Raw genomic sequence first — 18,560 nt, forward strand, 5'->3', positions numbered from 1 at the left:
ATTTTTATGATTGGCACCATCCAATGGACAGTGCAGTCGCAGTACTTTGCTTGTGCAGGCTAAGGGGCATGTAAGAGCAAGAAAAAAATGAAGCTTTAATATAGTTTCCCACCCTGTAACATCCACCTTCCATCCACTTATATACAATAAGCAGATAGAGGGTAGTTAATATACACAAAAAAAATCATAATGATGATGATGATTTAACAATATGGCTGAATTTGTTTAATCTGGTCTACAGTATTATACATTGAATCAATTTGTTACATTTACAACATTCTTTTCCCCAGCATTGTTTTCTGTGTATTCAGTTCAGGTTTGAAAAGCAAAATGTACAGTTTTGGAGAAAACATACACAATAATATTCCAGCACTGGAGGTCAGTATGGCGAATATCTCCACAGCCACCATGTATTTCCCTCTGGTGCTCAGATAGGCCGGGATCATGGCAATCCAGACACTGCAGAATACCAGCATGCTGAAGGTGATGTACTTGGCCTCATTAAAACTGTCCGGTAATGTCCTCACCATGAAAGCCAGAACAAAACTCACAGCTGCCAGAAACCCCATATAACCCAACATAAAGTAGAACCCGATAACTGACCCTTCATTACACTGAATGAGGATCTTCCCAGGATAGGATTCCATGTCATACTCCTGAAATGGTGGAGAGATAGACAACCAGAGAATGCAATTCATAACCTGAATGGATGAGCAGAATAACATGACTGTATTGGGAAGTTTGATTCCCACCCATTTTCTACAAGAGCTTCCAGGTCTGGTGGCTTTGAAAGCAATGAAGACCATTATGGTTTTGGCTAGAATAGAAGATGCTGAGATGGTGAAGGGAATTCCAAAGGTGACTTGTTGAAGCATACAGGTAATATCCACAGGACGGCCAAGGAACAGGAATACAGAAAGGAAGCTCAGTGTGAGGGAGAAGAGCAGAATGAAGCTGAGGTTCCGGTTATTGGCTTTGACTATGGGAGTCCTTCTAAACCAAAAAAATAGCCCAAGTATAAGGAGAGATGTTGTAGAAAATATGACTGAAGTTATAGAAAAAAATAAAACTAGAATGTCCTCCTTGTATGATAAATAATCATTGACCTTGTCAATACAAGTATTTTTAGCTTTGTTGGGCCATTCATTTTCAGGACACTTCTTGCAGAGTTCACTGTCTGTAGAATAAAAATAAGTGAAAATAACATTAAGCATAGTACACTGAGAATGCAAGTATTTGACAGTTTTGGCCACCTTAGTGTAATCATTTTCCTGACCATTACTTTTAGATAAATGTTGGAGGCTTCCTCAGACAGATAGTAGGAGGAAGCTATAAAAAGTATAAAACAGCTTTGGCAGCCTATATTATACAATACACATCCTAGTGATTAGTGTCATATACATCAATGTGTTTGTGGCATACAAATCAAAATACAACAAAATGATATATAATATAACATGCACAAATCTGTAAAGTGCTTGGTGCCTCTATAAAAGTGCAATGGTGCTCCAAACTTTGCAAAATGTGAGGTGACTCCCCCTTCGGTGACCCCACTCACCAAAAACAATAGACCCTCAGCTTCACAGTCTGGGATCAAAAAATGCAGTGATCTATTGATCTGGGGGTATGTAGGATGGTTCCTCAACAAACTCTTCCAAGAGGGTGCTTTACGACAGAAAGGATATGCCACACTCCATAGATAGGAAAATAGAGAAAAAACTCATAGTGAAATACCGCTTAACATAAATTATCAAAAGCATTACAAGCGCCACTTACAGGATATTTGGCAAAGACAGGCATCAGTAAAAAACATCCGAGTTCACCGCTGTATGCCGTGCGTTCCACAGAGTCAGAAATTCCGTCAATGGTTAGCATGAACCAGAAGTACATTGACGCGTTTCACCCCTCCTCCAGGGTATCATCAAAGGACATCACTTCCGGTTCCATTGCAATCTATTTATACCCGAGGGAAGATCACTCCTCCCTCTAGGGAGGACAAAGTGACCAATTACGATCAGTGTGAAAAAACACCAGCTTCCTCTTCTAACATAATTTCCTGTTGCAAAATATATACAAAAAGCTTTAATATAAACAGAAGCCAAAATGACAAAACTTGCTTATTTGGCTATAATAATGCAATACATTTTTATTTTTATTGTATTTTCATTATTATTTTTTTTTTATTATTATTTTTATTTTTATTTTTATTTTATTTTCATTTTCATTTGTATTTTTATTATTTGTTCTTTGTACTTCTTATTTTAATTTTTTCCAAATTTTTTATATTTAAGTAATTTTTAATCATGTATTGGAAATCTTTTGCAAACGTCTATCGCATCATGAGATTTATTGTATTATTATAGCCAAATAAGCAAGTTTTGTCATTTTGGCTTCTGTTTATATTAAAGTTTTTTATATATATTTGGCAACAGGAAATTATGTTAGAGGAGGAAGTTGGTGTTTTTTCGCACTGATCGTAATTGTTTGCTTCATCTTCCCCAGAGGGATCTTCCTTCGGGTATAATTAGATTGCAATGGAACAGGAAGTGATGTCCTTTAATGATGCCCTGGAGGAGGGGTGAAGCGCGTCAACGTACTTCTGGTTCATGCTAACCATTGACGCAATTTACGCCTCCGTGGAATGCATGCCATACATCGGCGAACTCGGATTATTTTTACTTATGCCTGTCTTTGCCAAATATCCTGTAAGTGGCACTTGTAATGCGCTTGAGAATTTATGTTAAGCGGTATTTCACTATGAGTTTTTTCTCTATTTTCCCTTCTATGGTGTGTGACATATCCTTTCTGTTGTAAAGCACCCTCTTGGAAGAGTTTGTTGAGGAACCATCCTGCATACCCCCAGATCAATAGATCACTGCCTTTTTTGATCCCAGACTGCGAAGCTGAGGGTCTATTGTTTTTGGTGAGTGGGGTCATATTTTGCAAAGTTTTGGAGCACCATTGCATTTTTATAGAAGCACCAAGCACTTTACAGATTTGTGAATTTTATATTATATATAATTTTGCTGTATTTTGATTTGTATGTCACAAACACATTGATGTATTTGGCACTAATCACTAGGATGTGTATTGTATAATATAGGCTGCCAGAGCTGTTTTATACTCTCTATCACTTTTAACATTGTAGCACCTTTGCACAGCGGCTGCAGTCTTATTTTAATTTTGATTTAGTACTTCAACACTAGGGATGAGCTTCGTGTTTGAGTCGAACCCATGTTCGACTCGAACATCATCTGTTCGCCCGTTCCCCAAATTGCGAACGATATGGGCCGTTCGCGCCAAATTCGTGTGGCGCGTCACGGCCCATAATTCACTGCGGAATCGCAGTGCATTGCTGGCTGATGATTGGCCAAGCATGCACTATGACCCGCATGCTTGGCCAATCACAGTGCAGTCTGAACAGAGAGCCGTAATTGGCCAAAGCCAAGGAGGCTTTGGCCAATTATGGCTCAGGGGATTTAGTACACGCCCCACACTATATAAGGCCGCCTGCACGGCGGCCCTGTGTAGTGTGTGTTCCGGCGTTGAAAGAGATAGACAGAGAGACAGTGTCATTTGATTTGAGTTAGATAGATTAGGCAGAACAGTCAGTCAGTTAGCTGCACTTACAGTGTAGTGTGTATATATATGCATCCCAGGTGTTGCATATATATATATATATATACACTGTATTCAGTTTAGCTAGATCCGTTCCTGTTATCTTGCTACTTGAAATGGAGCGAGTACAAAGAAGGGCAACAAAGCTAATAAAGGGTCTGGAGGATCTTAGTTATGAGGAAAGGTTGCGAGCACTGAACTTATTCTCTCTGGAAAAGAGACACTTGAGAGGGGATATGATTTCAATTTACAAATACTGTACTGGTGACCCCACAATAGGGATAAAACTTTTTCGCAGAAGAGAGTTTAATAAGACTCGTGGCCACTCATTACAATTAGAAGAAAAGAGGTTTAACTTTAAACTACGTAGAGGGTTCTTTACTGTAAGAGCGGCAAGGATGTGGAATTCCCTTCCACAGGAGGTGGTCTCAGCGGGGAGCATTGATAGCTTCAAGAAACTATTAGATAATCACCTGAATGACCGCAATATACAGGGATATCTAATGAAATACTGACACATAATCACACACATAGGTTGGACTTGATGGACTTGTGTCTTTTTTCAACCTCACCTACTATGTAACTATGTAACTATGACAGACAGGCTTGTCCTGTTACAGTATTTACAGCTACCTGAAGAAAATTGCTGGTGTTCTTTTGATCCTATTAGTACCACAGTCAGGCAGCTAGACTATTTACAGTTAGTGCAGTGCATCCTGCTCACAGTGTTCAGCTAAAACTACAAGTTAGTGTGGTGCGTCGACCTCACAGTGTTCAGCTAAACCTACAAGTTAGTGCGGTGCGTCCTGCTCACAGTGTTAAGCTAAAACTACAAGTTAGTGCGGTGCGTCCACCTCAAAGTGTTCAGCTAAACCTACAAGTTAGTGCGGTGCGTCCTGCTCACAGTGTTCAGCTAAAACTACAAGTTAGTGTGGTGCGTCCACCTCACAGTGTTCAGCTAAACCTACAAGTTATTTTTTTGCGAGCTCTGAACAGTGTACACCTAAAGCTACCTGTAGAAGGTTGGTGGTGTTTTCCTGATCCTATCACTACCGCAGGCAGCTAAAAAAGCTACAAGTTAGTTTTTTGCGAGCTCTGCACAGCGTTCAGCTGAAGCTACCTGTAGAAGGTTGGTGGTGTTCTCATACTACAGGCAGGCAGTTGATTTTGCTAGCTGCAGTATCAGTACATATATATATATATATATATATATCCCAGCTTAGTGCAGCTACAGGCCATTAGTATGTCTGGAAGGCCAAGAAGGAGAGGCAGACAGTCACAAGCCAATAAGAGAGGGCAAGCAGGCTCTGTGTATAGTGCTGGTCGTGAAGACGGTACATCCTCATCAGCACGTGGCCGTGGGACACGCTTGGCCTTTTTTTCGGCAGCTGGCCATGTTGAGCCGCAACATGCAGAAGACTTGGTCGAGTGTATGACCAAGCCGTCCTCAACCTCCTCATCCTCTCTCACCCATGCCCAGGGTACTTTGTCTGGCAAAGCAGCGGCCTCTTCCCTCGGCTCAATGTCATCAGTTACTCCTTCCCTAGCCCCACCATGTCCTCCTGAGGAGTCCCTCGAACTGTTTGACCACAGTGTTGGGTACATGCTGCAGGAAGATGCCCAGCGTTTGGAAGGCTCTGATGATGATACTGAGCTCGATGAAGGCAGTAACATGAGCACGGACAGAGGGGGTGCCCAAGAAGGACAGCAATCTGGCAGTCATGCTCCCCCTGCTGCAGCATACTGCCAGGTTTGCTCCAGTGATGAGGAGGGAGGGGATGATGAGGTCCCTGACTCAACGTGGGTGCCTGATAGAAGAGAGGAGGAGGAGGAGGAGGAGGCGGCACATCACCAACGAGGCAGGATGCCCTCCAGGGGCCAGCCTAAGGGCAGCACACTGACTGCATCACACCCCAAAGCTCCACATGTGCAGGGCGCTGCAGTCTCTGCGCATTATTCAAAAAGTTCTTTGGTGTGGGCCTTTTTTGAGACGAGTGCATCAGATCGCACCGCTGCTATTTGTGACATATGTCTCAAGCGTATCTCGCGTGGCCAAAACATCTCCTGCTTGGGTACCACATGCTTGACCAGACATATGTTGACCTGCCATGCAGTTCGTTGGCAAGCGTATCTAAAAGACCCACACCAAAGAACAAAGAGGACCTCTCCTTGCTCCTCATCAGCTGAGATCTCCAATCCCACTATACCTTCAGTCCTCTCTGAGACCTGCACTGAGAGGAATGAAGGTGTAGAATTAGGTGTGTCACAGCCAAGTACTTGTGGGCTATCTGCTTTTGGTACACCGACGTCAGATTGTACCAGGCAAATTTCCCTGCCCCAGCTGCTGCACCGCCGAAAGAAGTTTGCTCCCAGCCATCCACATGCGCAGCGGTTGAATGCTAGCTTGGCAAAATTGCTAGCACTTCAACTGCTGCCTTTTCAGTTGGTAGACTCTGCCCCCTTCCGTGAGTTTGCGGAATGTGCGGTTCCTCAGTGGCAGGTACCCAAACGCCACTTTTTCTCACGGAAGGCGATTCCGGCTCTCTACCGGCATGTGGAAGGCAATGTCCATGCCTCGCTGGACAGGGCGGTCAGCGGTAAGGTGCATATTACCGCTGACTCATGGTCCAGCAGGCATGGACAGGGACGTTACCTAAGTTTCACGGCGCATTGGGTGACTCTGCTGGCAGCTGGGAAGGACAAGGTGCAGTAGTGTTGGAGGTTGTTCCGCCACCACGCCTCCAAAATGCTAATGATTGTGACACACCTCTCTCCTCCACCCCTTCCTCTTCTTCTTCCTCCATGGCCTCTTTCTGTGCTTTGTCATCGGAACCAGCGGTGCTCCGTAGCCTTTCAAGGGGCTACGCAAGTACGCAGGCCAAAAGATGCCATGCGGTGCTTGAGCTGGTGTGCTTGGGGGACAGGAGTCACACTGGGGCAGAGGTTCTGTCAGCTCTGCAGGGGCAGGTTCAGAGGTGGTTGATGCTACGCCAACTTAAGGCAGGAATGGTGGTTTGCGACAATGGCACCAACCTCCTCTCTGCCCTCCGACAGGGACAAATGACCCATGTGCCCTGTTTGGCTCACGTCCTTAACTTGGTGGTAAAGCAGTTCTTGGGCAGGTACCCGGGCTTACAGGATGTTCTGAGACAGGCCAGGAAAGTCTGTGTGCATTTCCGCCGGTCATATAATGCCAGTGCTCGGCTGGCAGACCTCCAAAAGGAATTTAACCTGCCCAAGAACCGCCTAATCTGTGACATGCCCACCAGGTGGAACTCAACGTTGGCCATGCTGCAGCGGCTGCACACGCAGCAGAGGGCCATCAATGAGTACCTGTGTGACTATGGCACCAGGACAGGGTCAGGGGAGCTTGTTTTTTTTTCCCCACGCCAGTGGGCCATGATCAGGGATGCATGCACTGTCCTGTCACCATTTGAGGAGGCCACAAGGATGGTGAGCAGTGACAGTGCATGCATCAGTGACACTGTCCCCCTTGTCCACCTGTTGGAGCACACACTGCGTGGAATAATGGACAGGGCACTTGAGGCAGAACAAAGGCAGGAAGAGGAGGACTTCCTTAGCTCTCAAGGCCCCCTTTATCCAGACAGTGTTCCTGCGTGCCCGCCGATCACACAGGAAGAGGAGGAGGAGGAGGAGGAGGAGGAGGAGGAAGATTGTGTCAGTATGGAGGTGGAGCCTGGCACTCAGCATCAGCAGCAGCCTTTAAGGGATCAGTCCCAAGAAACACATGGACTTGTACGTGGCTGGGAGGAGGTGGCTGCGGACCATGTCATCCTTAGTGACCCAGAGGACTCCGGACCGAATGCCTCAGCAAACCTACGCTGCATGGCCTCCCTGATCCTGCAAAGCCTGCGTAAGGATCCTCGTATTCGTGGTATCAAGGAGAAGGACCAATACTGGCTGGCAACCCTCCTTGATACACATTACAAGGGTAAGGTTGCGGACCTTATCTTGCCATCGCAGAGGGAGCAGAGGATGAAACATCTTCGGGAGGCCTTGCAGAAAGGTCTGTGCAATGCATTCCCAGAGACTGGGAGGTTACAAACTCCTGTTTCTGGACAACATGTTGCTTAGGCTTCGGTCAGTCAAAGAAGGAGCGCTGGAGAAGGTGGCCGTCTGACCGATGCGTTCAGACAATTTTTTGGTCCGCAGCCCCAAGGTATGATCGGTTCCAGCAACCATCGCCAGCGTCTGTTTTACATGGTGCAGGAATACCTAGGGGCAAGATCTGACTTGGACACCTTTCCCACCGAAAATCCTCTGGGTTACTGGGTCTTGAGGATGGATCACTGGCCAGAGCTTGCACAGTATGCAATTGAGCTACTGGCCTGTCCTGCATCCAGCGTTCTTTCGGAACGCACATTCAGTGCTGCTGGAGGCTTTGTAACTGATCACAGGGTGCGTCTGTCCACCGACTCGGTCGATCGACTGACCTTCATAAAAATGAATCAGTCTTGGATCACCACCAGCTACCAAGCACCTGATGCTGATGTAACCGAATAATTTTTTTTGAAATCTCAGATCCCTTCAAAGACTGCCTATACTGATGCTGAGTGACTATCCCTGAGAAATTATCATCTTCCTCCTCAATCATCACGCTGATAGCTTGTAAGAACATTTTTGGTTTTGAGCGCCACCACCAGTGCCTAAGGCACAATTTTTCAGCCCCTGTTTAACAGGGGCGTGTAATTACAATTTTTGGTGCAATACTTTGCAGCAGGGCTCGTTTCTGCGTTCCAACTAGAGTATCTGTGAGGGGTTGCAGTGTTGTGGCACCAGCACCAGTGCCTAAGGCCCAATTTTTCTGCCCCTGTTTAACAGGGGCGTGTAATTACAATTTTTGATGCAATACTTTGCAGCAGGGCTCGTTCCTGCATTCCAACTAGAGTGTCTGTGAGGGGTTGCAGTGTTGTGGCACCAGCACCAGTGTCTAAGGCCCAATTTTTCAGCCCTTGTTTAACAGGGGCGTGTAATTACAATTTTTGATGCAATACTTTGCAGCAGGGCTCGTTCCTGCGTTACAACTAGAGTGTCTGTAAAGGGTTGCAGTGTTGTGGCACCAACACCAGTACCTAAGGCCTAATTTTTCAGCCCCTGTTCAACAGGGGCATTGTCAGAGAGGTTACCTGGTTGGGAGCCGGTGCGCGCTGGGGCGCGTTGGTGCTCGTGTCTCTGTGCGTGCTGGGGCGCGTGTTCCTGGGGGCACTGGCGTGTCTGGTCTGACCGACCGTGGCGTGCAGGGTGGCGTCTGGGCATGTGTGCATACGCGCGTTCGCGCTAACGCGCGTCCGCGCTAGTATGCGTCCGCCTATGGGCGTTACCGCTGGCATGCCCGGTAGTGTGGCCGTGCACGCCGGTGTCGGGGGCTCGCTCGGGCGCGTGCGGGGGCGCGGGGCGCTTTGGCGAATCGGCGCGTGCACGAGCGCGGCGTTTTGGCGCCAATCAGCCTATTTAAGCCTGCCTCTACCCTGATTCAGTGCTGCCTGATCAAACAGCTCTGTGTCTTGTTCTGTGATCTTCCTGTGTTCCTGTATCTCCGTAGTTTGACCTGTTGTGACCCGGCTTGCCTTTGGACCTCCCTTGATTGCTGCCTGAACCCAACCCCGGCTTGTTTGACCTTGTTTCTGCCTTCTCCCTTGTACCGTTGCCGCCAGCCCGTTGCCGACCTCTGCCTGTGTGTGACCAGCCTGATTAGCTCCTGCTCAGCATTAGCTCCATCATTCCTGAAGCTTTACCAGTTGCTTGCCAGACCACCTTGCTCCAGGACTCTAACACCAGGCCCTCATACCACTCCGCATTCTTGGGCCTCCTGTCTACTCTACCAGGGGCCCCGAATCGGATACGTAAGGGAGCCTACCCTCTGCCCAAGTGGACTCACCTGTCTGGTAAGTGTGGGACCTGACAGTATCAGGCAGCCATGACTGAGTCCGGGCAGGGGGCCTCCCCCATGGACGAACTTTGCAGGCACCTAGCGGGCCTTACCCAAGCCGTCAAAAGCTTACAGGAGGGCTATACCCGACTGGAAGGACAGGTCCAGGCCCTCTCAGCCTTCCCTCTAGGAGCAGCACCTGCTAATCCTGCCTCAGCACCCTCTGTAGTTACGCTCCCACCAGAGCCCAGAGTGCCTACACCCGAAAAATTTTCCGGAGAACGTTGCAAGTTCCGCAACGCATGCAAACTTTATTTTGCCTTACAACCCCGTACGTTTTCCCTGGAGGCTACCAAAGTGGGGTTCATCATATCTTTGTTGACCGGCGAACCTCAGACCTGGGCCCACCATCTGCTGGAGCAAAAGGCCAGATCTCTGGATTCCTTGAGTGACTTTTTCATAGCCATGTCTCAGTTGTATGAGGATCCTCAGTTAACAGCCACAGCAGAAGCCGCCTTGCACTCCCTTCAACAAGGCCGCAGAGCGGCCGAAGATTACGCGGTGGAGTTTAGGCGTTGGAGCTCTGATATGGAGTGGAATGACGCGGCTTTGTGTCACCAATACCGGCTGGGGTTGTCGGACCCTCTGAAGGACGAATTAGCACGGGTAGGGGTACCTCAGACACTAGAGGAGCTTATCAACTTGTCAATCCAAATTGACCGCCGCCTCAGAGAAAGGCGTTCTGAGAGATCCGTTGGCCATCCACGCCTCACTTGGATGCTACCCAGGGCCCCTAGTGCCCCGAACCAAGCTCCACTTGTCTCGTCTGTTCCAACCCAGGAAGCTCCTGAGCCCATGCAGCTGGGACTGCTCCATCCCTCTCTGACCCCAGAGGAGAAGACACGCAGACGCACACTTAACTTGTGCCTGTACTGTGGAGAGCCTGGACACTTTGCAAGATCATGCCCCAATAAGAGACGTAAGTGCCTGCCGTCCTCCTCGGTGTGTGCTCCTGTTTTACCTAGTTCCGATAACCACCTAACACTTTCCGTTGTATTACAGTTACCTGGAAGGAGCATCCCAGTACCGGTCATCATTGATTCGGGAGCATGTAGCGGATTCATTGACCGGACCTTCGTTGAAGACCATCATATTCCTACTCAAACTAAGGCCCAGGGACTGGCAGTTTTCTTGGCGGACGGCTCCACCCTCCACTCCAGTCCTGTTACCCAGGAAACGGTTCCTCTACTGGCCACCATTGGCCCGGAACATCAGGAACTTTTACGTCTACATGTCATCTCCTCTCCCTCTTCCCAATTATCCTAGGAATACCTTGGCTACAGGCTCACAATCCTAGTATCAACTGGTCCACGGGCAAAATCCAGTTTTCTTCTGAATATTGCAAGCAACACTGTTTACGGGGGACCCCTTTAACATCCTCTCAATGCCTGTGCCTAGATTCAGAAACTAAATCTTACCAAAATCTTCCCGAACCTTACCGGGATTTCCTGGATGTATTCAGTAAAAAGGGGGCAGAAACTCTTCCAGTACATAGACCCTACGATTGCCCGATAGAACTCTTACCTGGAACTGAAGTTCCTTTCGGGAGGATTTTCCCCTTAACTGAGCAGGAGCTGGGCACCTTGAAAGTCTATATAGACGAAAACCTGAAGAAAGGATTCATCCGTCCCTCCACATCTCCAGCGGGGGCGGCCATCTTTTTTGTAGAAAAAAAGAATCACTCCTTACGTCCCTGCATTGATTACCGGGAGCTCAATAAAATTACTATAAAGAACAGATACCCACTACCTTTGGTTCCCGAATTATTTCAGAGATTAGGATCTGCTACCGTCTTCACTAAGCTGGACCTCCGTGGAGCCTACAACCTGATCCGCATAAGAGAGGGGGACGAATGGAAGACGGCCTTTCGTACTCGATTCGGGCACTATGAGTACCTCGTCATGCCCTTTGGTCTGTGCAACGCGCCGGCCACATTCCAGCACTTCGTCAACGATGTCTTTCGTGACTTTCTGGACCTATATGTCATCGTCTACCTGGACGATATCCTGGTTTTCTCTGCTTCCCTGACTGATCACCGCAAACACGTGCGAAATTTACTTACCCGGCTTAGACAACATGGGCTTTACGCCAAACTCGAAAAATGCGAGTTCGAGCTCCAATCCATCCAGTTCCTAGGCTTGATCATTTCCCCTGACGGCATCAAAATGGATCCGCAAAAAGTATCCGCTATCTTAGATTGGCCTGCACCTATAGACAAGAAAGGAGTACAGCGTTTTATTGGCTTTGCCAATTTCTATAGGAAATTTATTAAGGGATTCTCTTTGATTATAACTCCCATTACGGAACTCATTAAACAAGGAAGCCGGTTCTGCTGGACTCCTAAGGCGCAAGAGGCCTTTGAAAGACTCAAAGCTCTGTTCACGTCAGCCACTATCCTCAAGCATCCCAATCCTGCCTTGCCTTTCGTCTTGGAAGTGGATGCTTCCGAAGTCGCGGTTGGATCTGTGCTCTCACAAAGACAAGGTGCCAAAGCACTCCTGTACCCTGTGGGATTTTTCTCACGTAAACTCTCCTCTTCCGAGAGGAATTACGACATGGGAGATCGGGAACTTCTAGCCATTAAAGCAGCTCTGGAGGAATGGCGTTATCTCCTGGAAGGTGCAGCTCACCCCATTTTGGTCTACACGGACCACAAAAACTTAGAATACCTAAGAACGGCTAAAAGATTGAAACCCCGGCAGGCCAGATGGGCACTTTTTTTTTCCCGATTTATTTTTCATATTACCTACAGACCCGGATCCAAGAATGTCAAATCCGACGCCCTTTCCGGGATGTTTCTTGATTCTGAGAAGACCCCGTCTCCAGACACCATACTCCCCTCTAGGAATTTCCTGATCTTACAGGAGGATCTAATCTCTCAAATCAGACGATCCTCTATGGGAATGTCACCACCTGTTGAAGCTTGTACCAAAGATGGGCTGTTCTGGTTCAAAAATAAAATTGTGGTCCCTGAGGAGCTAAAAGTACGGGTGTTAAGCTTGTGCCATGATCACAAACTTGCCGGTCACTTCGGCACACGGAAGACAACTGATCTTGTCCAACGCACCTTTTGGTGGCCTCACCTTACTAAGGATTGCAAGGAATATGTTGAGTCCTGTAATACTTGCGCCAGAAGCAAGAGTAGCCGGGCAAGAGCATGGGGTCTGTTGAGACCATTACCAGTCCCCATCAGAAGGTTTTTCGTCCATTTTTGTTGTGGTGGACAGGCTGTCTAAAATGGCCCATTTTCTCCCCATGAAGGGCACCCCTTCGGCTATGGAGACCGCTTCCATCTTTATTAAGGAGATCATCAGACTGCATGGAGTACCAACCAATATAGTTTCTGACAGAGGCGTCCAGTTTACCTCCAGATTCTGGAAAGCCCTTTGTGGCGCCCTTGAAATCGAATTATCATTTTCTTCGGCCTATCATCCCCAGTCAAATGGACAAACCGAAAGGACGAATCAAACCTTGGAGCAATACCTCCGCTGTTTCTCTGCATTCTCCCAGGATGACTGGGCCTCCCTGCTTCCCATCGCGGAGTTCTCCTACAACAACTCACTACACTCAGCTACCAATCAGTCACCGTTTTATGCCAACTATGGTTTCCACCCATCCTTCTTGCCTGGATCTATTCCCGAGTGCCCTGTTCCTGCAGTATCCGAAACTTTGGACTTTTTCTCAAACAATAACAAATTGCTGCAGGATACCATGACCAAGGCTCAAGAAGATTACAAGAGAATCTTTGACAGGAAGAGACGGGGAGAACTTGTTCTGGAACCAGGCAATTCTGTCTGGTTATCTACCGCTAACCTCAAGTTGGCCTGTCCGTCCAGAAAACTGGGCCCCAAATACTTGGGTCCTTTCTTGATTAAAAGAAAAATCAACAATGTGGCATACGAACTTGACCTTCCTAACACCCTGAGGATACATCCAGTCTTCCACGTGTCCCTCTTGAAGCCGGTCACCCTCAACTTCTTTTCTGGCCGTAGCATTGGCCCACCCAAGCCTATTGTGGTTAATGGCGAAGAGCAGTTCGAAGTGGAGGCAATTTTAGATTGCAGAAGAAGACGCAATCAGGTTCAATATCTTGTAAAATGGAGGGGCTATGGACCCGAAGATAATTCGTGGGAGCCAGAAAGTAACTTGCATGCCAGAGAACTTCTGCAGTCTTTTAAAACTTCTCATGCCTCAAAGATGGCCCAGCTGGGCACCCGGAGTCTGCCCTTGAGGAGGGGGCACTGTCAGAGAGGTTACCTGGTTGGGCGCCGGTGCGCGCCGGGGCGCGTTGGTGCTCGTGTCTCTGTGCGTGCTGGGGTGCGTGTTCCTGGGGGCACTGGCATGTCTGGTCTGACCGGCCGTGGCGTGCAGGGTGGCGTCCGGGCGTGCATACGCGCGTTCGCGCTGGCGTGCGTCTGCCTATGGGCGTTACCGCTGGCATGCCCGGTAGTGTGGGCGTGCACGCCGGTGTCGGGGGCGCACTCGGGCGCGTGCGTGGGCGCTTTGGTGAATCGGCGCGTGCACGAGCGTGGCGTTTTGGCGCCAATCAGCCTATTTAAGCCTGCCTCTACCCTGATTCGGTGCTGCTTGATCAAACAGCTCTGTGTCTTGTTCTGTGATCTTCCTGTGTTCCTGTATCTCCGTAGTTTGACCCGTTGTGACCCGGCTTGCCTTTGGACCTCCCTTGATTGCTGCCTGAACCCGACCCCGGCTTGTTTGACCTTGTTTCTGCCTTCTCCCTTGTACCGTTGCTGCCAGCCCGTTGCCGACCTCTGCCTGTGTGTGACCAGCCTGATTAGCTCCTGCTCAGCATCAGCTCCATCATTCCTGAAGCTCTACCGGTTGCTTGCCAGACCACCTTGCTCCAGGAATCTAACACCAGGCCCTCATACCACTCCGCATTCGTGGGCCTCCTGTCTACAGTACCTGACCGCGAGATTGTGTTTCCAGCGCGATACCATCGCGCTGGTTCTCGGCGACAGGGTACTGTGCATGTCGCGCTGGCTCACTCATCGGGAAAGGAAAACTTTGTTTTCCTTCCCCGATGAGTGACAGGCAGTGCTGACAGCTGTCTGGTATGAATCCTGAGGCGGGAACACCGCGCCAAATTTTAAATGAAAAAACCGGCGTGGTTTCCCCCCTCAGGGGCATACCAGGCCCTTAGGTCTGGCATGGATTGTAAGGGGAACCCCCTATGCCGAAAAATCAGCGTGGGGGTCCCCCCCAAATCCATACCATACCCTTATCCGAGCATGCAGCCCGGCCGGCCAGGAAAGGGGGTGGGGACAAGCGAGCGCCCCCCCTCCTGAGCCGTACCTTGCCGCATGCCCTCAACATGGGGGAGTGGGTGCCTTGGGGGAGGGGGGCGCCCTGCGGGGCCCCCCCACCCCAAAGCACCTTGTCCCCATGTTGATGAGGACAAGGGCCTCTTCCTGACAACCCTGGCCGTTGGTTGTCGGGGGCTGCGGGCGGGGGGCTTATCGGAATCTGGGAGCCCCCTTTAATAAGGGGGCCCCCAGATCCCGGCCCCCACCCTGTGTGAATGAGTTTGGGGTACATGGTACCCCTACCCATTCACCTAGGGGAAAAAAGTGTCAATATAAAAAAACACAGTACACAGGTTTTAAGAATAATTCTTCCGACTTCGGGGGTCTCCTTCCGACTTCTCCCGGTGTTCGGCCTCTTCTCCCGGGCCCCGCCGCTATCTTCTTCCAGCTCTATTGCCAGCGAGGGGCCCGGTCTGCTGCCGCTGTCTTGTCGCCGCTGTCTCGCCGCCGCTGTCTCGCCGCTTCTTCTCTTCTTTTCTTCTTCCCCGATGTTGACACGACGCTCTCTCCGGCTCGAATGCTGTGTGCGAGCTGCGGAGCCATTTATATAGGCGGTGACCCTGCCCCCTTACGACGTCATGGTCCCAGCATGCTCAGGGACTCTGGCGTCATAAGGGGGCGTGACCCCAGAGTCCCTGCGCATGCTGGGACCATGACGTCGTAAGGGGGCGGGGTCACCGCCTATATAAATGGCTCCGCAGCTCGCACACAGCATTCGAGCCGGAGAGAGCGTCGTGCCAACATCGGGGAAGAAGAAAAGAAGAGAAGAAGCGGCGAGACAGCGGCGACAAGACAGCGGCAGCAGACCGGGCCCCTCGCTGGCAATAGAGCTGGAAGAAGATAGCGGCGGGGCCCGGGAGAAGAGGCCGAACACCGGGAGAAGTCGGAAGGAGACCCCCCGAAGTCGGAAGAAGATCCCGGAGCTGACTAATAAATTATTCTTAAAACCTGTGTACTGTGTTTTTTTATATTGACACTTTTTTCCCCTAGGTGAATGGGTAGGGGTACCATGTACCCCAAACTCATTCACACAGGGTGGGGGGCCGGGATCAGGGGGCCCCCTTATTAAAGGGGGCTCCCGGATTCCGATAAGCCCCCAGCCCGCAGACCCCGACAACCAACGGCCAGGGTTGTCGGGAAGAGGCCCTTGTCCTCATCAACATGCAGACAAGGTGCTTTGGGGTGGGGGGGCCCCACAGGGCGCCCCCCCTCCCCCAAGGCACCCACTCCCCCATGTTGAGGGCATGCGGCCTGGTACGGCTCAGGAGGGAGGGGGGGCGCTCGCTCGTCCCCACCCCCTTTCCTGGCCGGCCGGGCTGCATGCTCGGATAAGGGTCTGGTATGGATTTGGGGGGGACCCCCACACCGATTTTTCGGCGTAGGGGGTTCCCCTTACAATCCATGCCAGACCTAAGGGCCTGGTATGCCCCTGAGGGGGGAACCCACGCCGGTTTTTTCATTTAAAATTTGGCGCGGTGTTCCCGCCTCAGGATTCATACCAGACAGCTGTCAGCGCTGCCTGTCACTCATCGCGGAAGGAAAACAAAGTTTTCCTTTCCCGATGAGTGAGCCATCTCGGCGCTGGTTCCTGCGGCGGGGCTCGTAGGTGTCAAATCTCGCCGAGAAGCGCGGCAAGATTGACACAATATCGCGGTCACCTACTGTACTCTACCAGGGGCCCCGAATCGGATACGTAAGGGAGCCTACCCTCTGCCCAAGCGGACTCACCTGTCTGGTAAGTGTGGGACCTGACAGGCATGTAATTACAATTCTTGATCTAATATTTCACAGCAGGGCCCATTTCTGCACCCACCAAGAGCGAGTGAGGACTTACAGTGTTGTGGCACCAGCACCACCACCACCACCAAAGGCCCAATTTTTCTGCCCCTGTTCAACAGGGGCATGTAATTACAATTCTTGATCTAATATTTCACAGCAGGGCCCTGTGAGGGCTTACGTTGTTGTGGCCACAACAACACCTAAGGCCCAAATTTCTGCTGAGTATATAGGGCAGGCACCTACTTTCAAACATCCAACTTACAAACGACTCCTACTTGCAAACTGAAGGAGACAACAGGAAGTGAGATGAAATCTACCCCTAGGAAGGGAAATTCTCTCCTGTAAGAGTTAATATGGGAAAAACATTTCTCCTTTCCACTCATGCTTTCCAATCCTTGTTCCACAAAAAACCCCAAATTTTCAAAAAACATTTGTCATTGGGACAAAAAGTGAGGTGAAATCTTCTGAAGAGGAGGAAAGACAGCAAAACAAATGTCACAGGGGTGGTAACCCTTCCCTATGTTTTCCAAAAAGCTTAAAAAAGATTTTTTGGCTGGAGCTAAACACGTTAAAAATATACCTGGTAATGGACTGGGGGGTACCCATGCTGTTTGTCTCACTGATTTTCATCCATATTGCTAGGACCCGACATTACATTAAACCCGCAAGCAGTTTTAAATGAGATTTTTTCCTTTAAAAATGACATTTTGTGTAGGGACTGTTCTAAACACGGGAAACACGCGCCACTTTACAGGCATACTATAGACACCCCCCAGGTACGATATTTAAAGGAATATTTCACTTTTTTTTTTTTTTTACTTTAAGCATCATTAAAATCACTGCTCCCGAAAAAGCGGCCATTTTTAAAAGTTTTTTTTGCATTGATACATGTCCCCTGGGGTAGGACCCGGGTAGGACAATACCATGCAAATTAGCCTGTAAAATGAGCACTTTTGATTTCGAACGTTCGAGTCCCATAGACATCAATGGGGTTCTAACGTTCGTGCGAATTTTCGGTCCGTTTGCAGGTTCTGGTGTGAACCGAACCGGGGGGTGTTCGGCTCATCCCTATTCAACATGAGTTTTGAATAGATTTATAGTAGGAGGAAGCTGGTTCTCATTGCTTGCTGTAAAGTGTAAAGTGGTTACAGAATCACCTTAAAGGACTTTAAAAGTTTTAATTTTCTAATCCAATATCAGAGTTTCTATATAAAAAAAATCAAGCTTACCAGAATGATTTGATATTTCTCCTTCTGAACATGGAGCACAATTATAACAACATGGGTGATATCCTTCTCTTACAGATTTTCTGAACCCTGGAAGACATTCCTCAGAGCATTGACCCCTTGGGACCTAAGATAATATGGAACAATATGAACTATTCAAGAGCAAAACTACAGATATAATAGTGTAAGTAAGCCAAGCTTCCGGTGTGTACAATGACGTAGAATGCATACATTGGTGGAAAAACATGGACCATTCCAGAAGGTGGCCCTTCATTAGTCTGGATACCACAGGATATGTTCCGAACCAGAAGACAGTGTAATAGTGAGAGTCCCTGTCACTATGAAAATGGGGTTAAAGTGGACATAGGGTATGCACATTTGCTTGAGGCAAGGCTTCAGAGCATAAATGTGGACTGGAGAAAACTGCTTTTGCAGCTTTCTCCAGGTTTTGAGATCCACCAGCAGATTGACTGGTCAGGTGTGTGTTGGGCTATTTGTAGACACCTGACCATAGTTCTGGGCTCCACCCTCCCGAGGAGTCCAGGCAAGCAAGGGAGAAGTGTGCATGTCTGCACAGGTCTGTCAGAGTAGACAGAGGGTTCAAGCCTATGGGCTGGAAAAGGAAGCTGGAAAAGAGTGCTGAGGTACTGGGTGTACAGG

The 18,560-nt window shown here is 49.0% G+C and overlaps 1 protein-coding gene across 1 annotated transcript in view; it reads right to left on the bottom strand.

Annotated features, from left to right (window-relative positions):
* Positions 1–202: 202 nt before the first annotated feature.
* Positions 203–18,560, bottom strand: part of LOC141121538 (vomeronasal type-2 receptor 26-like) — a 61,353-nt gene continuing 42,995 nt past the window's right edge. The window contains exons 6-7 of the mRNA XM_073611159.1: positions 17,904–18,027; positions 203–1,177 (exon numbers count right to left, since the gene is read on the bottom strand). Coding sequence (XP_073467260.1) covers positions 270–1,177; positions 17,904–18,027 — 1,032 coding nt within the window. The 3' untranslated portion in view covers positions 203–269. The remainder of the gene's footprint in view (positions 1,178–17,903; positions 18,028–18,560) is intronic.

This window comes from Aquarana catesbeiana, unplaced genomic scaffold (genome assembly GCF_042186555.1).
Source record: "Aquarana catesbeiana isolate 2022-GZ unplaced genomic scaffold, ASM4218655v1 unanchor224, whole genome shotgun sequence".
Classification (NCBI taxonomy): domain Eukaryota; kingdom Metazoa; phylum Chordata; class Amphibia; order Anura; family Ranidae; genus Aquarana; species Aquarana catesbeiana.